We start from the raw sequence: 26,778 nt of genomic DNA, 5'->3' as shown, positions 1-26,778 counted from the left end.
CCTTTTTCACTTAACAGCTCTGAGCATGCTGTTGGCCCACACTCCGAATTAGAACGTGAAAGTAATAAGCAGGCTAGGGCATTTAATCTGAGCTGGCCGACAAATGGTGCAGTATCATGGGGTCGAGTGTTACTGATTGTGGTATCACCGCCCTGATTATCCACCAATATGACTTTGAAGCCCGGGATGGTAAATAAAATATGGGTCCCACAATTACAGAACCCTTTACTAAATGATTTTCCTGCGCCCATTTTCCACCTGATACCAGGAATTCACAAGTCCTAAAAAAAGAAGTGGGGGAGCTAACTAAGTTAGGCTGTATGCAACTGACATCTTGGGCATGACACCCCAGTGTGTGATCGTGGCCCATGACATCGTATATGCCATCACAGGAAGTGTCATCACAAACTATGACCTCACAGGTGACATCAGATCTAAGACCTCAGAAGTGTGCTAAACAGTTCTAGCATGAGCATTTGTGAGCGCATTACAATATGTAACAAATTAGATTTTGCATTCAGGTTGTGCCAAATAAGTGAAAACCCTGGCATAACATCTGGGCCTCAACTTATACATTTCTTTTTTAAAACCCTGCCACAAAAAAACTGGAAAAAAGGAGAAAAGTGGCAGTAAATCTGTTCTGCTTAATTGGTTGCAAAGCCTGCATATTAAAATATCTTATGGAGTTAAGACACTGCTGCAGAGATTTTTGTGTGCCAACTAAATCTCAGGTAATAATAACAATGATAAGAGCACTCTGGAGGTTACTCTATTTGCTGGAGAGATCTGTGTTTTGTCTAGTCCCAGTTGTGCATCAAAGTCACATACATTAATAACACTCAGATGACAGATTTGATTTTAAGCAAATGTGTAAGTCGGTTGCTGCTTTTAATACAGAGATCCTATTTTTATTTGCAGTTCATAAATTGCAATTCTAATACATAACAGTGAGCTATGAATGACGTGGCTCCTACGCCTTGTAATCCACACTGTCTTATGTAACACACCCTGTACATTGATTTACACACGTACGATTTATTGTCAATGTATAATGTGTATGTGTGGTGTTAAGTGCTCTGACACCCCGCATTGGGATGAGTAGTGCTATAAAAGAAATAAAACTAAATTCAGATATTTCAATTGCTATTTGTTTAAATAGTAGGACAGATTAACACATCTGACATTCTTACAGGTCATGCACATATCTTAAATCACGAGACTGAACAACATCAAAAAGCATGCCTCTTCTAAGTACCTGTGAAGTGATAAGCTGTGCCTCTTTGTTTCTGCTCAATAGCATTTGGGTGTGAGGCCCCCGATAGCTCTCAGCCAAGATACTCCATCAAAAGCAGACCTGATAGCCCACTCCTTAACTTCAACCTTTACTATGGGCCCAGCAGGAATCTGATAAGCCCCCTCATTGTCCGTACCTTGCGGCTCAAAATGAACGTAGACAACATACAGGCACTCTGCTGAATGTGTCTCAGTATCTGAAACCTATGCCAGAAAAGTTCAACACATGTCTGTAGGTGCCAACCTCTTAGCAGGGTAGAGGGTGTCCACCCTGTGAAAAGAGTGGGTAGACTCTGTCTATCCGTGTGTACCCTCAACTTGTGCACTGACATCAGTGGAACATTATTTGAGGAAGAGGCTAGTTCAGTGCACAGAATAAGTTGCGTGAGTCACACAGGCAAGTTTACAGGTGCATCATAATGGAATAAAATAAAAAGTCATGCAAAACATATTAGGGTGTGTCCATGTTACACTACTACAGTTGTTTAAGTAAGATTAAGAACCTACCTCAAACCTCTTGATCTGTGCTCTCTGGAACTCCATTTTGTTTTCGAGGTCACAAATCACTGATTCTTGCTTGCTAACAATTGAGCGGTCAACCATGGTATGCTCCAAATAGTCGATCTTGCTCTGTGCGGCTTGCAACTGATAAACAAGAAATGAGGATGAATAATAATGGTGTGCCCTTTATTAACGTTATGTATAGCATAACTTTACATGTAGCTAGTCCCCTCGCATTCTGTAATACCCAATTTTCCAGCTCACTGACTGTGCACAGTATGTTTTATTTCCTCCAAATCTCTTTTAAATTTGTGAGCAATCAGCTGTGATTATAGACTTAAGAAGTAGATTACTTTGTCAAGTTGGGAATGCACATTTTCTTTTAACTCCTTGCATGCTCGTGACGGAACCATTCCGTCACGAGCCACGGTGGTGCTGTGCTGGTAACGGAATGGTTCTGTCACGGCCCGGATTCCGCGCCTGCGCTGAGGGTTCTATCAGGCGGGCGGGGCCGTGACGGAACCATTCCGTCAGAAGCACAGCACCACCAAGGCTCGTGACGGAGTGGTTCCGTCAGGAGCATGGTGGCGCCGCGCAGGCCCCCTAGCGCTGCGGCAGAATTACAGCCGCAGCCAAGGGGTTAAACATAGTTAGTTTAATTTAAAACACATACAAGTGACTCTGGCCTGAAGAAAGGATGCATTTTTTCCAATTTCATTTTTTTATTTATTCAGGAGAGTGCGCGTGTGGTGCTGAATTTATTTGCTCTACAGAATCATCCATCTTCCCAATCCAATACCACTTGCCATATTTAGAGATCTCTGTCAATACGACACAAATTATTTCGCCAAAGGTTCTGTTGATACAGCGGAAGCACTTTTAGCAAAACTGAAATGCTGGCAGGCCGCCAAGCATGGTAGAAACCCAAAAAGTGGGGGGTTATTTTTCCAGAACTAAAAAGCAGTGTACTGATTTGCAGGGAGATGTCCTCCTGGACCTTGGGCCAATTGCTTTCATTTCTTGTGAATGAATGGCATGCCTGTCAAGGTGGCCACAGATATGACTAAAATGTGTTGGCAGTACCCATTCACCATTGTAATCAAAGGTGCACTGCTTTTGAGGGGAGGGGGCAACTGAAGATCAGAGCTCCGCCTTGTAGGACCTTGAGGATAGTAGGGGTCTCACTTTTGGTGGGGCTGGGATGACTTGGATCCCTGGCAAAGGTTAACTTGTGAACGAGTCAGTCTGGGACCAGAATGATGGCATCAAAGATAATTGACAAGTAGCGTGCATGAAGGGAGTCCTGGGGGTAATGCCTCTCCCAGTTTCTGCACACAACACAGATAAAAAGCAAGACATGGGAAAGAGGCCCCTGAGGTCAATGCTGATCGACTGCTACTGAGCACTTGCACTTTGACACTGATCAGCATTGGCAAAGTGCCCAAAGCATCTAAACCAGCAAAAACGAAATCCAGCACAGCCTAAAAAATACAGGAGGCAGAGGCAAAAAGACTGGGGAAACCACGCCAAAGATACCAGGTCTAACACGTGTACCCTCCAGCTGAAAGTGGGGAGATTACCCACCATCTTGGGAGTTCTCTTTACTAAGGCGAAAGAATCTGGACAGACCATCAGCCTTGGCGTGTTCTGTACCAGGGCGGTGTTCCACCGTAAAGTCCATTCCCTGTAGGGAGATTGACCACCTCAAGATTTTGGGGTTCTCACCCCTCATCTGCATTAACCATCTGAGGGGCCTGTGGTCTGTCTGAACACGGAAGTGAGTTCCAAACAGGTAGGGCCTCAGCTTCTTCAGAGCCCAGACCACAGCAAAAGCTTCCCCTTCAATTGCACTCCACCTCTGTTCCCTGGGGAGTAGCCTCCTACTAATGAAAGCTACAGGTTGGTCCCAGCCCTCGTCGTTGATCTGTGAGAGTACTCCTTCCACACCATACTCTGAAGCGTCTGTCTGCACTATGAACTCACTGGAGAAGTCAGGTGCCTTGAGCACCGGTGCTGTGCACATGGCAGTCTTCAGGGCGTCAAAAGCAGTTTGGCAGGCTTGGTCCAATTCACTTTCCTGGGCTGCTTCTTGGAAGTCAGCTCTGTCAAGGGGCAACGATGGTGCCATATCTCTTGACAAACCGTCTGTAATACCCGGTGAGACCTAAAAAGGCTCTCACCTCTGTCTGGGTCTTGTGGGGCTTCCAAGCCAGAATGGTATCAATTTTCGCCTGTAGGGGCGCCACCTGGCCGCTCCCCACCTGGTGCCCCAAATACACTACAGATCCCTGCCTTACCTGGCACTTGCTGGCCTTGATAGTGAGGCCTGCCTTTTGCAGAGCCTTCAACACTTCACAAAGGTGTTGCAAGTGTTCTTCCAACGTGGAGCTGAACATAGCATGGACAACCTGGTATGCGGCGCTGAATTCCTCCAGCCTGGTCAGTACCTGGTTATCCAGTCTCTGGAATGTGGCAGGGGCATTCTTCAACCCAGAGGGCATGACGTGGAACTGGAAGTGCCCCTCTGGCATTGAGAATGCAGACCTCTCTTTGGCCCCCTCAGTTAAGGCAATCGGCCAGTACCCAGAAGTTAAATCAAATGTCCTGAGGTACTGGGCAGCTCCCAACCGATCCATGAGCTCATCAGCTCTGGGGATGGGGTGTTCATCAGTCTTGGTGACCGCATTGAGCCCACGGTAGTCCACACAAAACCGGAGTTCTGGTGTGGCAGCGGGCGCAGCAGCTTTTGGCACTAAGACCAATGGGCTAGCCCAGGGGTTGCTGGAGGGCTCACTCACCCCTAGCGCAAACATCTTAGAAACCTCTTCCTTGATGCTGGCCCTGACCTTGTCAGCTACCCTGTAAAACTTCAGTTTCACAGCCAGACTATCTCCAGTGTCCACACCATGGACGCACTAATTGGTGACACCTGGGGTCAGGGAGAACAGGGAGGCAAACTGACCCAACACCTGGCGACAGTCCCTCTGCTGTTCTGGGGTCAGGGTGGGCGAGAGGAACACACCATCCACTGACCCGTCTTGCTCCTTGGCTGCCAGGAGGTCAGGGACAGGATCACTATCCTCTTCCCTTCCAGCATCTGTAGCCATGAGCATTGTCACTTCAGACCTCTCAAAGTGGGGTTTGAGGCGGTTCACATGCAAGACTCTCACGGTCTGCCTGGGAGTCTTCAAGTTAACCAGGTAGGTTACTTCGCTCTTGCGCTCCACCACCTCATATGGCCCAGTCCACTTGTCTTGAAGCATACAAGGCTCCACAGGCGCCATCACCCACACTTTCTAACCAGGTTGAAATTTGACCACAGTGGTATTCTGGTCGTACCATCTTTTGATTTCTTCCTGGCTAGCTTCCAGGTTCTCCTGAGCAAGCTTCCTGAAGCGTTGTGTCTGGTTGCGGAAGGCCAGAACATAGCTGAACACATCCTGGGGGGTTTTCCCACGGGATTTCTCCCACCCCTCCTTCACCAGTTTGAGAGGTTCTCTAACAGGGTGGCCATACAGGAGTTCAAAGAGACTGAACCCTAAGGAACTTCTGAGGCACCTTCCTGTAGGCAAACAACAGGCATGGTAGAAAGACGTCCCACTTCCGTATCATGGGCTCCGCTAGGCCCATAACCATACCTTTTAGGGTACGGTTGAACCTTTCAACCAACCCATTTCCTTGAGGGTGGTAAGGAGTGTTGGACTTATAAGTTACCCCACACTCCTCCCACAGAGACTTCATGTACCTAGAGATGAAGGTGGTATCCCGGTCGGAGACCACCTCTCTGGGGAACCCCACATGGAAAAAGATCCCCATCAATGCTGTAATTATCCTGAGAGGGACTGTTTCCGGGTACCGGGTGGCATGGTCTACCAAGACCAGGATGAACGTGTTGCCTAAGCCTGTCTTGGGGTCCAGGGGCCCCATGATGTCGATGACCACCCCCTTTGAAAGGGGTGCTCACCACAGGAAAGGGTTGGAGGGGTGCCTTGCACTCCCCTCCGCTCTTGCCACTGGCCTGACATGTTAGGCAAGACCTACAAAAGGTACCAACGAGCTTCTTCGTCTGGGACCAGTAGAAGTGGGTGACAAGCCTTTGGAAGGTCCAGATGTCCTGCGAGAGGCACGTCATGAGCCAGACTCATTAGGAAGTTCCTGAAGCACTCGGGTACCACCAGCACACAGGCTGCACCGGGCTCAGCAAACTTAGGCTCACTATACAATAACTCATCTTCCCAGTAAATGAGATGATTTTTGGACGCTCCACCTGCTGTCTGGTCTGCAACCTGTTGCCGCACACCATTGAGGGAAGGACACTCTATATGCGCCTTGCAGAATTCCTCCCTGGAGGGCCCACCTTCTTGCTGCCAATGGGTCAGCTCAGGTAGGTCACCCAGTTCGGCCACCTCTTCCCCTGTAGGTTCCAGGGCATCCCCCTCAGGTTTTGCTCCTTCCTAGACCGTGGGAACGTCTGGGGATGGCTTCCCGTTCCCCCTGCCTCTTCCTTCCCTGGCAGGTCTCTGGGCCACTGTTTCAGGCTCCAGTTCTACTGAATCACCCTTACTGGCTGCCATAGCATGTTTGGTCACACAGATCCACGCAGGCAAACCCAACATCTCCAGATGAGCTTGGTGCTCCACATCCTTCCATGGAGAACTCTCCAGGTCATTACCTAGCAGATAGTCTACAGGCAAGGCTTCACTGACAACAACTTCCAAGAGACCAGAGACCCCCCTCCGCTCAAAGGGAACCCGCGCCACCTTGCAGAGGCGCACTGAGCTGTCAGCTGCAACTACTGGGAGGAGCACATTGGGAATGACCTGCTCTTCAGGCACCCACTGACACCTCACGGATGTCATGCCGGCTTTTTGTGTCTCTCAGAGCCTCTATCTCCCTCCCATTGATGATCACCTTCTGCCCGTATTTCTTAGTGTTAGGGGGCAGTAAGGTTTCCTGGACAATCTCTTTGACTCCTAAAGAGACGAGGGTCATAACTGCTAGTCCCTCCTCCCCACTAGAAATCAAATCCCCTCCCAAAGCTACACTTGCTAACCCTGGGGCTGGAGCACCAGTGGGTGCTGGAGGTTTCTTAGGACATTTAGGGGCAAAGTGGCCCACCTCATTGCAGTGATAGCAGGTAGGGGGACCCCTGTTGTCCCTGTTGTCTCTGTGGTCCCGCCTGCCTCTAGGGGGCCATGGCTGTCTAGGCCTGGGGGGGTTGGGATTTCTTTCCCTGGGAACTATTTTGGGGCCCTTGAGAAAACTCCTTTAGGTTATCCTTGTCCCCCCCACTCCACTGCTGGGGGCCCTGCCCTCCTTTGGCTGTGGTACCCACCACAATTCCTCTGTGGACCCTGGTACTGGTCCAGCGGTCCGTCTCCTTAGCAAGCTCATTGGGGTCTGTCAGCTTGCTGTCTAAAAGATGCTGGCGCAGCTCTGGTACACATAGACTACTCAAGTGCTCCCAACTAATTAAATGCAACAACCCCTTATAATCAGTTACTTTGCTGCCCTTCATCCAACCTTCCAGTGCACGCAATTGCAAATTCACACACTCCATCCAAGTCTCAGACTCTCTCTTTTTAGAGTTCCAAAACTGCAGTCTATACTGCTCTGGAGTAAGTCCATATCTGAGACATAAGGCCTCCTTCATATTGGGGTAGGTCATGGTACCTGCTAACTCTAAGGGCTCTAGAGCACTCCTCCCAGAAGCCTCAAAATGTTTCAACAGGCCCGCCCCCAATGTTGCTCCGGCACACCATTCATTCTTAATGCAATTTCATAAGAAGTAAACCAGGAATAGATATCTTCACTCCTATGGTAATTCTGTACCAGATCCTTAGGAATATATACTTTACCCCCATGCACTGGCTGTGCGCTGCCACCATTTGAACTGGAATCCACCTGCTTGGCCTTGAGATCCAGTTCTCTCATGCTCAACTCGTGAGCTAAAAGCAATTTCTTTTCCTCCAAGGCACGGGCACTTTTTCTCTCCTCCGCCGCCTTTTCTTTCTCCATTTCCAATTGCTTCATCTTTAACCTCATGACTTCCAAGTCATATTCTCTCACTCTTTGATTCTCCTCTAACTCTTCTGGAGTGAAACCCCTACTGGAATGGTTGCTGCCAGGCCTTGAGCCTGGTCTGCTCACAGGCAGATCTTGGGGTTGAAAACCATTACTTCCACTTGCATCATTTCCCTCTTGGGCCTCCCACGAGGCCTTCACGATGCTCTGCAGGTTCTCCTTCCTGAGGCTGCTCTTTATGGGGCACTCAAACTTGTTGCAGAATTGATTAAGCTGTGTAACTTTGTAGGAATACAAATATTCAATAACGAACTCCTATTCTACACCACACTGGGTGCCTTGCCATTCACAGACATGATGCTTTGAAGAGTTACTTAAAAGAATAGAACCAACCAAAAGACCGTAGTATGCGGTGGCGTAGTGGTCTGCACTCACTAGTGATGTACACCAATCACAGTGGGTCTAGTATAAATACAAGTTCAAATCCCACCGCTGACCAGCAATGTTAGAACTGGGGGTCTCTAGTTGGCAGAGGTTGGTACCACTGTCCAAATAGGGACCCTTGCTTCTAGTCAGGGTAAGAAGGAATACCTCTGAGATAACCCCTGCTCACCCCCTTGGTAGCTTGGCATGAGCAGTCAAGGCTTTATCAAAGGCAATGTGTAAAGTATGTGTACCAACACTCACAGTAACACAGTGCAAATACCACAAACTGACTCCACAACAATTTAGAAAAATAAAGGTATTTAATCTAAACTACACAAGACCAAAATGACAAAAAACCAACATACACAGTTCAAGAATATGGTTGCGAAAGAGTTATTAGGGTTAGCGTTAAAATAATCCACAGTTTGCGTCACGTTTTGCCAACAGTACCTTTCAATGCGACAAAAGTTCCAAAACAGAAGCTGGTGCTGTGGAAAACAAGCAATGCGTCCCTCCTGAGACCTTGGGGAGGCGATGTGACAACCCAGCTGGACTTAGCGGACGTGTTGCGACAAATCCGCTCTTTATGGGGAGGGAGGCGATAACTTGTATGGATTCTGGTGCGGAGTTCCGTAGGAAAATGCTCACATTGGCACAATGCGACGATCTTTAGGGACTGCGACGATCTCCGGGGCGACGATGCGCAGCTCAGCGGCCATCTTTCACTCACAGTTCCTTGATGCGATGGCTCTGCAACGATTCTCGCAGCGACATGATGCAGTGATCGCACCCAGCGGTGACAGGCTCTGCGACGATGTTTGCAGCAATGGAAATCTTCCTGCAAACAAAGGATGCAACAGCTTCAGGACGAGCTTGGTATTTGTAGCGGTGGGAATTTTCTCTCTCTTACGGGGATGCGATAAAACTTACAGAAAGTTCCCTAAAAGCTTGGTTTCAAGCTTCCTAACACAGGTACAACTTCCAGAGGCAGCACACATGGGCCAAACACTCCAGGAAGGACAGAACTCTCTCAGTAGAGTTCAGGGAAGCTGGGGGTGAAGTCCTTTTGTTCCTGGGACTTCTTAACAGGGAGCCAGCTCTTCTCAGGCCCTTGGAGATTCCTTCAAGCAAGGGGACACAGCACAAAGCAAAGTCCTTCCCCTCTCCTTGGCAGCAAAGCAACAGCAAGTCAGTTCAGCAGAGCAACAGCAGGACAGTCTTCCTTCTTCAGTTTCAGCTTTCTCCTTGGCAGAGGTTCCTTCCTGATTCCAGGATGATCTAATTTTCTGTAGTCAGGGGTTCTGTACTTATACCCCTAAAAGTCTTTTTCCCTTTGTGCAGGAGGGTTCTAAGCCCCGTCTGAACCATTTCTGGGTGTTCCTTGAGCACTTTATTTTCCTGGCTTCTCCTTTCCTTTCAGAGAGAGGAGTGGGGTTGTCAGCCTCCCAGCAGGAGGTGGAGCCAGCATTGTGGAAGGCAGGCACAGCCCTAAACAGGCCCAGGTGCTAGCTCTCCCACCACTCTAGATACAGATGGAGCTATTCAGCCCAGGGATGGCCCACTCAGTCTCTGGGAGCCACCCAGCCCCTCACAAACCAGACAGTCAATTCACAAACAGGCCAAGGCACACAGAAAGGTCAGACAAGATAACAGCAACTTTCTAAAAGTGCTGTTCTCAAACACAGGATTTAAAAAACACCTTTCCTAAAAGATGTGTTATTAAATTCTGAGTTCAGGGATACCAGACTTGTATGTCCTACCTTGCTCCTATGGGAAGATATGCTGGTAGCCACTGTAGCCAGCATCCCCCATGATAGCCTATGGGCAAGGTAGCCTTACAATAGTGAAAAACGAAAATAGCTGCCTTTCACTACCAGAGCATGTTACCTGCACTAGTACATGCTCTACCTCTCACATACACTGCACCCTGCCCAAGGGGGTACCTTGGGCCTTCCATAGGGGTGGACAATGTGCACAGAAAGGGAAGGGTTGGGCCTGGCCAGTGAGGACACTGACCAGGAGGACATGGCTGTTCACAGACTGCACACAGGCACTGCGGTGGCAGGCCTGAGACACGATTTTAGGGCTACTCATGTGAGTGGCACAATCAGTGCTGCAGGCCCACTAGTAGCATTTGTATCACCAGTCCTGGCACACTTGGTGCACTTTACTAGGGACTTCTAGGTGATACAAATATGCCAATCATGGATAACCAATTACAATCACAATTTTCACAGGGGGCACTTGCACTTTGACACTGAACAGCAGTGGCAAAGTGCCCAAAGCATCTAAACCAGCAAAAACGAAACCCAGCACAGCATCAAAAATACAGGAGGCAGAGGCAAAAAGACAGGCGAAACCACACCAAAGATGCCAGGTCTAACACATGCACTCTTTTGCCAGGTCATAGACAATTGACAGGCACACTCGTCCAAATTCTAAATGTGTTTACATCTAATATTCAGGGGTAGTAACGTGTGTTGGTAAGATTGTAACACAGCTCATTAATATTGCTACAAGTAATCTCTGTGACACCTTCCCATTTCCCTTATATGAGGTCCTGTTTCGATCTAAAAAAAACTCTTTTTATGGAAGTTGCATTGAACAGAAATACAACATTTCTCTGCAAAATGTTTGTAACAGACTCTCACACATCATGCACATTAAAATATATTAAAGGAAAACAGTATTTAAAACAATCTGTTGAAGAATTATTCAATGTCACAAGATAAAAACTCTGCAGAACATATCTGGTTCTATCAGAGGACCCTCTGAAAGGCTGGGGCCCTGGGCAAAGTCCACTTTACCTATGCCTTAAAACGTCTCTTATTAAGGAACATGAAAATGAAGTGGGGGGCTTCACCCAAAAAATTGGCGATAAACGGTATGCCTTTCAAAGGTATTATCAGAAACTATACACAAGGGAAGGGTGCAACAAGATTTTCTAAAAGCAACATCTAGTAGACTTGCCTCTTGCCCAGCAACGTATTTTGGATTCCCCTATTACTCAGGAGGAGATAAAGCTGGCCATTAAAAAACTGAAAAGAAACAAGGCACCAGGTCTGGATGGGCAGACATATGCCTTTTGAGGTGGGTGTTTTTGTCTTTCATAAGCAATGGAAACACCCAGAACTATGCACCTCTAACAGACTGTTCGCTTAAATAAATACTGATATTAAGGTCTGCACCAATACATGAGCCAGTAAACTGGAAATACCTGATCTTTTTGAGACACACAGGCCAACCAGAATTATTATCCTCTACAAATACTCATAATAATATTAGGTTAGCAGTTCACCTTAATGAGTAAATCCAGAAGAAGCGGGTACAAGCTGTGTTTGCATCATTGGACGTAGGTAAAGCTTTCGATCTTGTGGACTGGACATTCCTATGATTAGTATTAGAGAAGATGGGATTCGGTCAGACTTTCATAACAATGGTGATAGTCCCATAAAGCTAAAGTGGCCCAAAATTGCTGTCCTCTGGTACTAGAAAGTTAGAGAAGGGAACGTGGCATGGAACAGACCAGGAGCGATAAAAAAAGGGAATAGGTTTTGGGCCAATGCACTGATGATGACTTGCTCTCCTTAGGTGAACCCGAGACATATTTATTGGTGACAATAGAGTACATGGAATGGTTTGAACGGATGTACGTTGTTACAACGCAGGTTGTAACAAAGCGTACCTTTACCATGCGGCCGCTACAACGCAAGTCGTTACCACGACTTGCGTTGGAGGGCGCGGATTTAGGGTTTTTATAATTTTATATTCCAACACCAGTCCCCGTAACAGTAGGGAAGGTGTTGGAATATAAATTTATAAAATACCTTATCCCACAGCGCCCTCCAGCGCAAGTCGTGGTAACGACTTGCGTTGTAACGGCCGCGTGGTAAAGGTACCGCGTGCTAAAAACTTCGTGGTAAACGTTGTTTACCGGTTTGAACAGGTAGCTGGCCTGAAAATAAATATGAATAAATCAGAAATTTTGAATCTGGCACTTACTCCACAGGCGGTTCAAAACCTTAAGAAGGCTATCTCTGTGCCAGTCTCTCTCTTTCTGTCTGTCTGTCTGTCTCTCTTCTCTTTCTCTCTCTCAGATAGGAGTCAAAACATATAAAGTAGTTAGGGGTAATGATTACACCACGGATACACCAACCTTACTCAGCCAATTATCCAACATTATTAGGAGAAGTAAAAAGAGATCTGAGAGATGGTTCGAGTTTATGCTGTTGTGGGTGAGCCACAATGGCAATGTAAAATGAATATACTCCCCAGAATGTTGTATTTATTCCACGACTTTCCCATGAGAGTGGACAATAATTTATTTGAACATCTACAGAGGCTAATAAATCACTTTATTTGGAAGAGAGATAGAAGTAGGGTGCTGTTAAGTTTAATGCAGGGGATGATGGACATGGGAGGGTCACCCTTATTAGATTTTATGTCACGCCGAGAGAAATGTAAATGATGCTGGCGTAATCCACATAATTTTGGAACTGTAGTGTTACACTTATTATGCGAAATTCCTAAAATCATGCCAAATTGCCCAATTACGGGTATTTTGTGTGTTTACCGCAAGATGCATCCGTTTATCAAAAATTTAACCAAGGACACATTTCAAACTTAAATATACTTCTAAATGATGTTTCTGAACTCTCACATGCTAACATAATAGCAAATACCACCAAATTCTCACACCCCTAATTTTAAACTTTATTATTGGGTGCCTAGTTAGGCTGAATACCAAGTGGTCCAGCACGAAAACAGATAAGACATGGGCTTGGATGGATCACTTGATAAACAGCAGATCTTTGAGGGACCTAGCATGGCTTCAGAAGCAGTTAAGGTCTAGAAATGCATACCTTTTGGTACCAGTACCAATATTATTGATGAATGTGGAATGCAAGGCAAAGAGATTCACCCCAGCATTAGATTCAGACCCCCTATAAACATTGGGGTGGTGGATAATAGACAGTTGCTGATGTTTTCCAGGATGCAGCTATTACATCCAATAAAAGGAGTAGTCAGTGCTGAAGGAAATGGTACAGTTGCATTAGACCTTACTCAGACATTGTGTAATGCAACCAGGGAAGAGCGATGGAGCGAAAAGAGAAAAAAGACCATTCAAGAAATCAATAGGGAGTCTCATAGGCTCGATGGGCATGATCTAATAATTGGACAAATTAGGTAAGAAGGCAACAACTTCAGAGGATAGTGCAAACAGGCACAAATGAGATAACAACTTTGGTTCTGCGTTAACAGACTGAGCGTGGAATTCCTCAGGCAGAATATCGACAAGTACTCCATACATGTGAACAATAATGACATATACTATACTTTAATATATGACTGGTACTACACCCCACTTACAATTCACAGAATGTACTCAAATGCCTCAAGGAATGCTGGGGTGGTTCGGTAGCTGACGCTCTAAACATCTGGAGGGGTTGCTCCAAACTGCAGTTATCTTCGAAGCTTACAGCAGAAGTTTTGAGGCACTTCCTTGGACTCCACTTTCCAATTAACCTGAAAATCTTTGTACTTGAGGTCCACCTGGCTAATATTTCACATGTGGCTAAATCAGAGTGGTACGTATCTCTGCAGTACATGGGGCAGCAAAAATGGTGATTGCTTTTTGCTGGATGAGAACTAACCCACCCACGATTAATCAATAGAACCAAAGCTTTTAGACTATATTAGCCATTAAAAAAAAATTGGAAAGCATCACCTCATATTTGAAGAACAATGAGGTATGTTTTTCAGACGCTTTGGAGAACTCATCTGCGCTCTCACTCCTATACTGTTGTAGAGCCATGAGCCCCTTCCCCTGAAATCTATTAATTAAGGTGGGGGGAACAGTGGTGGCTGGCAGGGAACAGGTGCGGGGTGCAGGGGGCAGAGGGGTGGGGGGAGAAAACACTTTTTTTTTAAACACTTACCTCATCACGTACGGCTGCCTCCGTCTCTCCTCCGTTGCTGATGAAGAGTCCGGAAGCACACAGGCTCCCCTGAGTCAATCACAACAATGCAATGCAGCATTGTCATTGGTCTTGTCTTAGTGCCGCGATTCGGTACACAGATGGGGACAGGGAGCCTATGCATGTTCCCGACCCAGGCAGCATTACAAGACCAAAGTGAGTGTGGCCAATGGGTCATTGGAAACATCCCTGAGGCACTCAATATGATATTGTTCAAAACAATTAATTAGGCAGTCTTAGTTTTTTATCCATATGGTTCATTTTATTTCTTTTCTATTTCATCATTGGTATTAATTTCATATCCATATGACGTGGTATTTCCCAAATAAGTCTTTCACTTTCACAAATGAAACATTTTATAATCCGCTCCAATGCATTTCGGGCCACCGCCCTTCATCGGGGAGCATCTACAACAAAACGGTATATGGGTGTGATCCTTATTCCAACAAACAATAAAAAAACATAACAATACGTACTAGTGAACCGGTTAAATAAAGTACCCCATGTTTAACTTTCACCGACGTGTGCTTTATGTGATGGGTATAACTCTGTCTCTTGTTTGTGAAGAAAAGTGTATTGTTTATAAACCAAAAAACATAGGTACGTTAAGAAGGTGGTAAAGGCATGCGAGTCAGGCGGAAGTAGAATAGTTTAAACGCGGTGTGTCTATCCAAAGAGGTATCAAGGTTACTGATTAAACGATCCCAAACGGAGACTGACCAGGGTGACTGCGCGCGCTAAATGCGTTGCTTTACGCTTAAAAGGTACTTACAATAAGTTGTGTTTCAAAACCTTCCGGACGCCGGGGACGGCTGTTATCAGTGTATGGATGAACGCGCCAGTGTTTTGTAAGCGTCATGTGATCGCTAGCGGTAAATATAAAGGAAGGACTAATCGTTCCACATAGACCTGGATGAAAGACTACGTTGTTTGGTAATGCGTGAAATGCGATGGTGGTTAAATTATTAAAAGTGTTGAAAGAATGAGGAAATTAAAAAATAAAATAAAACATCATGTAAAGTAGACCGGGTTAGTGAAGGTGCAATGAAATGTTTACAATTGAGAATAAGGTAAAGAGAGCATACACGCGCTGGGTTCAGAACAGGACAAAAGGCATGGGATTGCCTTAGATATAGTTTATAAGTAGCATGCAAATTCCACTCGTTCATTTAAGCCCGCAGGCTTGGTCGCATTCAATTTGTAAATCCAGTAATTTTCTCGTTGTAGCAACATTCTATTGTTGTCTCTGCCTTCTTTTTCTGGATGATTTCCAATGCCATAAATCTCAGTTGAGAAATATTATGGTTCATATCCAAGAAATGAGCCGCAACTGATGATTTGAGATTGTGAGTGCGGATATTAGATTTATGTTCGTTCAACCTAATCTTTAGTTTACGTTCTGTCTTTCCAACGTAGACTTTTCCGCACGGGCATTTAAGAAGATATATCAGGTTGGGAGGTCGTGTTGCTACAACGAGAAAATTACTGGATTTACAAATTGAATGCGACCAAGCCTGCGGGCTTAAATGAACGTGTGGAATTTGCATGCTACTTATAAACTATATCTAAGGCAATCCCATGCCTTTTGTCCTGTTCTGAACCCAGCGCGTGTATGCTCTCTTTACCTTATTCTCAATTGTAAACATTTCATTGCACCTTCACTAACCCGGTCTACTTTACATGATGTTTTATTTTATTTTTTAATTTCCTCATTCTTTCAACACTTTTAATAATTTAACCACCATTGCATTTCACGCATTACCAAACAACGTAGTCTTTCATCCAGGTCTATGTGGAACGATTAGTCCTTCCTTTATATTTACCGCTAGCGATCACATGACGCTTACAAAACACTGGCGCGTTCATCCATACACTGATAACAGCCGTCCCCGGCGTCCGGAAGGTTTTGAAACACAACTTATTGTAAGTACCTTTTAAGCGTAAAGCAACGCATTTAGCGCGCGCAGTCACCCTGGTCAGTCTCCGTTTGGGATCGTTTAATCAGTAACCTTGATACCTCTTTGGATAGACACACCGCGTTTAAACTATTCTACTTCCGCCTGACTCGCATGCCTTTACCACCTTCTTAACGTACCTATGTTTTTTGGTTTATAAACAATACACTTTTCTTCACAAACAAGAGACAGAGTTATACCCATCACATAAAGCACACGTCGGTGAAAGTTAAACATGGGGTACTTTATTTAACCGGTTCACTAGTACGTATTGTTATGTTTTTTTATTGTTTGTTGGAATAAGGATCACACCCATATACCGTTTTGTTGTAGATGCTCCCCGATGAAGGGCGGTGGCCCGAAATGCATTGGAGCGGATTATAAAATGTTTCATTTGTGAAAGTGAAAGACTTATTTGGGAAATACCACGTCATATGGATATGAAATTAATACCAATGATGAAATAGAAAAGAAATAAAATGAACCATATGGATAAAGAACTAAGACTGCCTAATTAATTGTTTTGAACACTATCATATTGAGTGCCTCAGGGATGTTTCCAATGACCCATTGGCCACACTCACTTTGATTCATGCACACTCGCCCAGAGTGATGGGCGACACCTGAGAGCACCTATAAACCTTCTACCTTTCCACAGAAATTTATAAAAAGCAGTGCCTGGCTCTCTCTACTTTCAGCATTACAAGACCGCCAGCCAAGCAGTCGTGGGCACGCGGCCTATGAGGATGGCGGACGGACCTGCGTCCGTCCGCCACCCCAGAGGAGGAGGGACCGTACGCAGGGGCAGCGGCATTCCCTCCGTGCTAATAAGGATGTGACCGCCACCCTGGCGGTCACATCCTGTATTTTTAACATTGCGGCAGTGCTGCTTGAAGCAGCATACGCCGCAATGTTAAAAAAACATGTTTTCCTTTGCGTGCACGAAGCTTCAGGCACTGCGTGGTGCCTGCCGCTTCGTGCACGCAAAGGTAGGGGGGTACCATAGGTACCTCCCATGTGCAATCCCCACCCCTCCTTCAACCCTGGGGGCCCACAACGGGCCCCCGAAGACAACACCGTATGCCTTTCCACAGCGGAAATGCTGCAGTGGAAAGGCATATGTCCGCAGCCATCGTAATATGGCTGGTGGTGTTTGATAGACACCGCCAGCCATGTTAGAGCGGCGGACGGAAAATAGATTCCTCAGCCATCCTAATCCGCTGGCCCGGAGGATGCGGATTATCCGCAATCCTAATGAGCCCCTTAGTGTGTACAGTCCACTACGCCTCCCTGAACGGCCAGCCCCACAGCAAACCCAGCCCGGCATCAACGAAAAATAAAATAATAATAACTTTGTTACTATCATTTTATTTTTTCCTGTTCCACTGCTCTGAGATCAGTGGGGGCGACACTCCTCAGCCTTAGGAGAGGAGCCGCCCCTGGGTGGGAATGTGGGCATTTTCATTGGGAAGAGGTTTGTCTGGATTGAGACTGCAGGTAGACAAACTTTGGTGGGTGTTGTTAATGGGGTTTTTGGAGGTGGAAGTGCGATGGATTACGTAGGTGATGATTCCCAATAGTAGAGCATGATGTAATGGTCAGTAGCTTCGGTGATAGAGGGACTCTTCTCTCTTGGTTGGTTGTGGTTCTCCTTGTCACTATATTATTTATGAAAGTGCCAATAAAATATTAGGTACAAAAAGAAAGTGTTGCCCATCCTTATTGGTCTGCCGAGCACTCTAAAACTGGCTCAGCGGGGCAGGCTCCTGGCAGAAGACTTCCCATGGCTCCACCCTGGGAATTGTGGCGGTCTGCCATTTGTAAATGAGGTCGGTAACTGCAAGTATGATGGAGTGGGAGAGCTTCCAGTTTACAATGGTTCTCCCATTACACCGACCTCTAAATGACCTTCTAGATCTGTAAATTCTTTTCTTGCTTTTCCAGACTGGGCAGTAGGCCTAAAGCACCAAATAACATAAATGTCTTGGAATGGAGTTATGAATAACTAAAGTCTATGTATAAATAATAATCACATTAAATTGTGGACGACATCTGTGCAGCACAAATCATACAACTCTGGTGGTGGAAGGCAATTGTGGTATTTTGCCCATTCTCTCATTCGGATCATGAAACACCACTGCTCTACTGTGCCCAAGCATGGCTTTTAAAAGCGCCACTGTATGTTTACTTTCGTTGCAGTGCCAAAGAAAACCGATCTTACTTTCTCTTGAAGGTTCTGCTTTTCTTTCTGGTTTTCCTCCAATTGTGTTTGTAGTTCACGAATCTGGTTGATATCAGATGCAGACTGTAAAATAAGAAATTAGAAAGAAATTAAATAAAAAAGTTAATATACTGAAGTTAGTGCAGGAACTTTCCAAAGAAAACTCATGAAACACTAAACCACCAAATAATTTGTTTAAATAAACAATAACTTTTTCACGTATGTAAGTGATTAGAATGTGTCACTGTACGAGCACCTATGTAAAAACGTGTTGTTATGCATTGCTTTTCTAATGGACACACATCAAAACAGACTTCCTGATCCTAATCAACCACGTGATTTCATTCTCCATCTCCCACATGCCTCAGAATACTGAATGTCGTCTTTGAGCTACACTTGGGACCCAGAACCTTAGGCAGGCAGGAATGTTACATTTGGAGTAATCTTCATAAAAACGTGTTAGGAAGGCTAAAATAGGGGCTTTGATTATACAGTTTATAAGCCCACGAAGCCAAAATATATTTTTTCTGTCGCCTATCACCGACGATCAGTCCAAATAAAATGCAAGCCAATGTGCCAGCCGGTCCTATTTATCTGGGGGACAGAGTCCAGTAGGACCACTAGACCAGTATCCAGTGGAGTCACACTGGGACTCACCATAGGCCGAGCATTGTAGGAAGTCAGCCTGTGAACGCCAGCTTTTACTACTGACCATGCTAGACCAGCCACCCCAATGAATTCACCTCCCCAGAAATGAGGTCTGCTTGGAAGATGGCACTGAATGACATGTTGTATCAGTATGCAAGACCTGCTTGACATGAACTCCTACCAACCTCTCCCCTCCCTTCACTATCATCATTCACATGTCATAAACAAATCTAATGCAAATGTTGATATGCACAAACACAATGCACTGGGCAGACTGAGTTCTCTCTTCCACACCCACAGATGAGATTGAAGAATGGTAGGGTCCCAGCACACATACATACTTAAACGGTTGCAAGCCAATTACATCCCCTACAAAGTATAACATAATAACTACAGTGAAAGGACCTGTGCTCCATATGCTGCAGAATTAATGGGTTTGAGATCCCTCAGAATTAGAAAATTTGTATGCAAAGTTCTTGGGGTGCAATATTTATCACACGAGGGGCAGCCATTCGCATCTATTCATCTTTTATAGCATTGAGCCCAGCAGGCGAGGCAAACACTGGGGTTTAATGGAGATGGTGGCAGGCACTACAGTGGATCCCATGTAAATGGGACGACCTCAGCAAACCAAACTGTGCTGTCCTTTTTTTCCTCTAATATGATATTACACTACTAAACCTCTTACCACGCTGCTAGAACACACAGATTGTACATAATAATAGCACTGTCATACATAATGAATTGTTTCATCCATCACAGCTGATGTCTAGCATTTAAAAAGATAATGGATATGTAAGAAGGCTTTGGAGCCACATGAAACAATAATGGCAATACGTCACCATTTCAATACATGGAAAAACTTGCACACAGACATACTCCAATTCTACATTCAATATCAATGTGACAGTCAGAATGCTCCTCCAGCCACACTGGCCCACCACCATACCTGAGCAATGAGTGCCTTGTGCTTCTTCATCAGCTCGTTCAGGTCCTCCTGATCTTCATCGGTGCGCTTCAGAAGGTCTGCTTTCTCGCGCTGCATTTGGTACAATTGCTCTTCAACCTATTGCAGAAGAGTTATTGCAAATTGAATTTTCAAGAGCTACACCTTGAGAGAATTTGCATTTCCTATATGTGTTACAATTATTAACAACATGTGCAGCTTTGAAATAGTTTGTGTACATTTTTTACCGTATTATACAATGTCTTAAACCGTTTACGTGCTTATCAGAATGTGATCTAGCAACCAAGTTAAAATGTAGACCAGAGCCTGCCTATCAAGTGGGCTGTCATTTTTTTTTCAGTTATAGAATAGTAGTCACATTGGATTGCAAACAGTCACCTTACATATCAAGCAAATCAAGTGGGCTGTAATTTAAGCATAAACATTTGAAGTACTGATTCTCCCCTTGTTAGATCTCACAATATTTGCAGCATTTTTTCTTTAAAGTTTGTAAAAAGAAGTAGAGAAGTCCTGTTCCAGGTAGACAATCCATTATGCTTGTTTAGATAATTGAGCTCTAAAAAGCTGCAGAGCTCAAGCGGAGAAAAACATACTGTAGCAGCTGCTGCTTCAGGATTAGCAGTTTATATTCCACCCAGAAACTTTGACTCCAACTCTTAAAGCCAGTAATATTGCATGTTCAGACATGGGAAGGGGTTCTGGGTGAACTCATGCACCAGTTTGAGCTGGGGACCCAGCCTTTGCTATCCACAATTGGAGCAGTTCCTAAGTGCTCACCCTAACAGGGCTTAAGTTGGTTTAGTAATGTCTCAGTATGCTTTTATTCTAGTTCTTAACCTACTTTATCTACCTGAATTTTCTCAAGGCACTTCATTCCTTCTATACCAACAATATATGGATAGCATAGCCACCGCCAACAAATGTATCAATCAAGCCACCAATTCCCAAAAGGAACTTCATAAAATTGTGAAGGAATTCACACACATCCCCCTCTCAGATACATGGATACATACCATCTCACAGGAGTGGGTGGACTCAGTCTCAAATTTCTTCGTAAATAAAATAAACGATATCCATAAAGATTTTCCACAGACTACCAACACACTGTATAGTCAGAACAAAACCAAACTCTGTAACACTCCTTCTCTCAAAGAATTCAACAAACTTACAGAAGAGGACACCTTTGTTCTACTCAGTATCCAAAATTGGTCCAGCACTCATCCCCAACCTAACCCATATCTTGAACCTCTCACTCTCAGAATCCACTGTACCTGCACGCTGGAAGAAAGCTATCATCAGACCTATCCTAAAAAACCCAACAGATGACCCCAAACAACACGCGAACTATAGACCTATCTCTCTCCTACCTCTGTTTGGTATGGTAATGGAAGCAGAAGTTAACCAGCAGTTATCAACATATCTGGAAAAAAACAACTTATTGGATCCATCCCAATCAGGCTTCCGATCCTATCATAGTACCGAGACAGCTTTGGCATAGATCATTGATAACATCAGGCTCTCCCTGGATGCCAGACATTTGGCTATTCTCATCCTGCTAGACTTGACGGCAGCCTTTGACACCATCTCGCATGGCATCCTTCTGGAGAATCTATGGGAGCTTGCTGTCGAGGGCCAGGCCCTGAAATGGCTGGAGAGCTACGTGTCGGAACGGTCTACAAAAGTACAAATAGGAGGCTTCTGTTCCAAAAGTCAACCTATTGATAAAGGTGTCCCCCAGGGATCTATTTTAAGTCCCACACTTTTTAACCTTTACATGTCGCTCTTGGCCAAAATTATCAGAGACTGTGGCTTTGATACAATCTCCTATGCTGACGACACGCAATTGTTGATCACTCTCGACCCAGATCCCACGGACACGAAACACAGATTTAAACAGTGCATGTCATCAGTAAACGAATGGATGTCAACTAACCATTTACTCCTAAATGCAAGCAAAACAGAAATGATGCTCTTTAGAGACGCACAACATGCATGGACCACGGCCTGGTGGCCCTCTTCACTGGGACTGTGCCCTCCGTCCTAAATAACGGTTCGTAATCTAGGAGTTTTCATGGAGAATAAACTTTCCATGAAGGACCATATTAACTCCTTGGTTCATACCAGTTACGGAATAATGTGCTCCTTAAAGAAAATCTTTAAATGCTCTAGACTGCCCCTTGTACAGGGCCTAATCATCAATCGATTCGATTATGGCAATGCGCTGTTTGCATCCATAAATTAAAGACTCCTGTCAAAAGTACAAGTGTTGCAGAACACGGCGGCACGATTGGTCCTGAATCTGCCTTCCCGATCTCCATCGGTTACCTATAAGGAGTAGGATATCCTTTAAACTATGCTGTCTGACTCAAAAAACTTTGAATAACCAGGGTGTGACCTATCTAGCAAAGAAACTGGTTAAATATTAATCAAGACGCTCCCTCCGCTCATCAAACAAATACTTGTTGAGGATCCCCAAAGTTCGGACTGTAAAAAATGGGGATAGATCTTTTTCTAAAACTGCACCAGAACTTTGGAACTCACAGCCGCTACGACTTCGCCAGGAAACAAACCACAATTTTTTTTCGGAAAGATCTCGAAACATGGTTATTTTAAATTTCTATCTCTCTCTCTAGTTCCCTGTGTTGAGAAAGCGCTATGAGATCTAAGGGTAAAATAGGTGCTCAATAAATATCTACTACTACTACTACTACTTTATACTCCTACTCCACTGATTTCTTTTCCTATGCCAGTCTGTCCCCCGCCTGTGGGTCCCTTCCAATGTTACATTTGTTTTTGTTACAAAAATGGGCGGGGTTAGGTTCGCGACTCAGCCCAGGGAAAGGAGTTCTCATTGTCGGTTCTTATGTTAACTATTTGCGAGGATTACCAGGTAGTTGCACATTCTGGAAGGCTTAAGACAATCCGCAGAACATAGTAGTAATATGTACGGGTTCAGAGGCCATATCTCGGGATGGCCCGGAGACACTGAAAGGGGACACGTATTTCCACCCACACTTCACACTTGACCTACCAAGATGTGCGATATACCACGATACCCGGTGTTTCATTTTCTCACATTGAACACCGGTGGGATGGGAATACTAAGTATGGGCGAAATTTGCGAATTCGCATTCCACAAATTCGTGCGAAATCGAATTCACAATCCACAAAATCCGCAAATCTGTGCAAATTTGTGGATTTTTGTTTTTTTGCGTGTTCGCAGGGTTTTTTGCGTATTTGCAGGGTTTTTTGCGTGTTCGCGGGGCTTTTTGCATGTTCGCGGGCCGCTTGCATGGCGAAGTTACCCATGCGGTCGTGTATGGGCACAGCACCCTCTTGTTCACCACTGCCACCCTCTGGTTCATCACTGCCACCCTCTGGTTCACCACTGCCAACCTCTGGTTCACACCTGCCACCCTCTGGTTCACCCCTGCCACCCTCTGGTTCACCACTGCCACCCTCTGGTTCACCCCTGCCACCATCTGGTTCATCACTGCCACCCTCTGGTTCACCCCTGCCACCCTCTGGTTCACCCCTGCCACCCTCTGGTTCAGCACTGCCACCCTCTGGTTCAGCACTGTCACCCTCTGGTTCACCCCTGCCACCCTCTGGTTCATCACTGTCACCCTCTGGTTCATCACTGCTACCCTCTGGTTCTCCACTGCCACCCTCTACCAAGACCTTTTGTGATGCAGCGGCAGTACAAAAGATGTGCCATGGTGCTGGGTATTAACAACGTGACGATTCTGAGAGATGCGTCACGTTGTAAAGCCCTGCATCATAGGAGGCGTTCCGGGGCAGGGGAGGGCGTTCCTGCACAGGAACGCCTCCTAAAAGTGGCTGAGTGAAATCTACAAGATTTCACTCAGTGATGCAGCATTGGGGAGATAGGGCCCCCCCAGAGCATTGCTAGATCTGCGTCACAAGCGCGGCGCAGCTCCAGCAATGCGCTGCTTTTATGGCACAGATGCGTGACGCATCTGTGCCATTTTTGCCACAAGGTGCGCAGCATTGTAAATGCGCCGCACCATGGGTGGCGGAGCTGCGGCGCATAATAACTGGCGCATCCCAGGGGATGCACCAGGTATTGTAAATCTGCCCCTATACATTTAGCCAATGAGGGAGCACTTACTGATTAGACAGTAGAAAGTACTCCAGTTGAGTAGAGGTATTGCACAAAAAGGTGGCATTTTCGTGGACAAACACGCAGGGCGGGATTCATCCTGCCCCTGTTAGACCCGTTTTTTGTGCCCTTCTGCCCTCTGTTAGACTCGTTTTTCCCTTGTTTTTCTACCCTTCTGCCCCCTGTTAGACTCGTTTTTTGTGCCCTTCTGCCCTCTGTTAGACTCGTTTTTGTGCCTTTCTGCCCCATTAGACTCGTTTTTTGTGCCCTTCTGCCCTCTGTTAGTCTCGTTTTTCCCTTGTTTTTCTGCCTTTCTGGCCTCTGGTAGACTGGTTTTTTGTGCCCTTCTGCCCTCTGTTAGACTCGTTTTTCCCTTGTTTTTCTGCCCTTCTGCCCTTTGTTAGACTGCTTTTTGTTCCTTTCTGCCCTCTGCATCACCACATCATCACTCAGCGCTACCACAGCATCACTCAGCACCACCACATTATCACTCAACACCACCACATTATCGCTCAGCACCACCACAGCACCACTCAGCACCACCATAGCATCAGTCAGCACCACCACAGCATCACTCAGCACCACCACAGCACCACTCAGCACCACCACAGCACCACTGAGTGCCACCACAGCATCACTCAGCACCACCACAGCATCACTCAGCACTGCCACATTATCACTCAGCACCACCACAGCATCACTCAGCACCACCACAGCATCACTCAGCACCATCCCCAGCATCACTCAGCACCACCCCAGCATCACTCAGCACCACCACAGCATCACTCAGCACCACCACAGCATCACTCAGCACCACCACAGCATCACTCAGCGCCACCACAGCATCACTCAGCACTGCCACATTATCACTCAGCACCACCACAGCACCACCACAGCACCACTCAGCCCCACCACAGCATCACTCAGCACCACCACAGCATCACTCAGTACCACCACAGCATCACTCAGCACCACCACAGCACCAATCAGCACCACCACAGCACCACTCAGCGCTACCACAGCATCACTCAGAACCACCACAGCATCACTTAGCACCACCACATTATCACTCAGCACCACCACAGCATCACTCAGCACCACCTCTGCATCACTCAGCACTATCCCAGTATCACTCAGCACCACCACAGCACCACTCAGCATCACCACAGCACCACTCAGCACCACCACAGCACCACTCAGCGCCACCCGAGCATCAATCTGCACAACCATTCAACAACAACTGGTTCAAATATGTTCTCTCAATGTTTCAAACTTTATTACAAAAGTCACAAAAATATGTTAATATTTCACTGCTGTTCTTGGCTTTTCGTCACAATAAAATACACTGAACATAATCTTCACAAAAGTTATTTACAAAAGTTTAAGCTATTGTCATCATGAATTAAAATCACTTTTATTTAAGTATTAATTATTTTAAAAAAATTAAAAGCCATTGTAATTTGTAATATCAATACAGCTAAGTCACGTAAATACAAAACATGTTGCATTACAAATGCTATAGGTGTCACAATTGCGAAAGTTATAACTATTGGCATTGTAAATGACAAAGCTATTAATTTAGCTATTTTCAAAACCAACACATAAATTAAAAAAATTGTCATTTACAAGACCAATAGCTCAAACTTTCCTAATGCGAGACCTATTGCATTGCAAATGCTTGTTTTTATATCTGTCAGTGCTTCCTGTTGAGTTTTTTCGTGACAGGCACCTCATTGCCTACTTGTAACTATTCTCTGACCCTGCTTCAAGGGTCAGAGCAGGGTCAGAGAATAGTTGCAAGTAGGCAACAAGGCGCCAGGAAGCACTTACAGGCTTACAGCAGCAGGTGCCCAATTCGAAGTTAATTTCTTTGTAACCCTTTTGTAAAAGGTTACAAAAAATTAGCTTCAAATTTTGCACCTGCTGCTGTAACCCTGTAAGTGCTTGGCTGAAAATTCGTCTCCGCTGATTCGCGGATTTTACCGCGATTTCGCGAGATTCGCGGAACGCGAAATCGCAGAAAATCCGCAAATTCTGCGAGCAGAACACATTTTCAGCCATGCTTAGGGAATACTGGCCAAACACCAACACATCCGATCGCACCTGGCGAACTGCATGTAAATATGGGACCTTACCCATTCGATTCTTTACTGCCAAGTGGGAATGGGGTCAGGAGACCACCATCCTGCAGTGCCAAACCTGTGTAAACAGTAATGAAACTGTGGAACATGTCATATTCTTTTGTCCGGTCTACTCGTTTTGTAGGAGATGCTGTATTGTGCCGCTCTGTCTGAACATGGAGCATAAAGAGGACCTGAGGCTACTGAGGTGCGCTATTTGCACTCACATGATATCTGATGGGAGTGTGGAGGTACAGGGAAAAATCAAGATCTGGTCAGCGGTGTGTTATTGAATAGTTAATGCCATTCCTTCCTTGACCAGTATGCCGAGTCAGTGCCAATTTGTTATACACGGGCTGTGGTTGTCACCCTCAACACACAACACGCTGGTATAGTCCCTGTACTACTAACAAGGCCAAGGGAAAAAAATGCCAGCGAAACATTGTCTGTTGTGAGTGTTGACTTGCTATTTATGATTTAGGTGCTTTTTAGATGTGTAATGTTTTTGTCATCAGTCTAAAC

General features: G+C 45.6%; 1 protein-coding gene across 1 annotated transcript in view; it reads right to left on the bottom strand.

The window, feature by feature from the left end:
* Nucleotides 1–1,800: 1,800 nt before the first annotated feature.
* The window catches only part of LOC147668858 (unconventional myosin-XVIIIb-like), a gene marked incomplete at its 3' end in the record, with an annotated part of 694,293 nt that continues 669,315 nt past the window's right edge, over nt 1,801–26,778 (bottom strand). Inside the window, exons 22-24 of the mRNA XM_086948392.1 lie at nt 19,996–20,112; nt 18,399–18,482; nt 1,801–1,938 (exon numbers count right to left, since the gene is read on the bottom strand). Coding sequence (XP_086804518.1) covers nt 1,801–1,938; nt 18,399–18,482; nt 19,996–20,112 — 339 coding nt within the window. The remainder of the gene's footprint in view (nt 1,939–18,398; nt 18,483–19,995; nt 20,113–26,778) is intronic.

This window comes from Lissotriton vulgaris, unplaced genomic scaffold, assembly GCF_964263255.1.
Source record: "Lissotriton vulgaris unplaced genomic scaffold, aLisVul1.2 SCAFFOLD_1224, whole genome shotgun sequence".
NCBI lineage: Eukaryota > Metazoa > Chordata > Amphibia > Caudata > Salamandridae > Lissotriton > Lissotriton vulgaris.
Note: the sequence above shows the minus strand (reverse complement) of the source record. Positions and strands in the feature narration are given on the sequence as shown.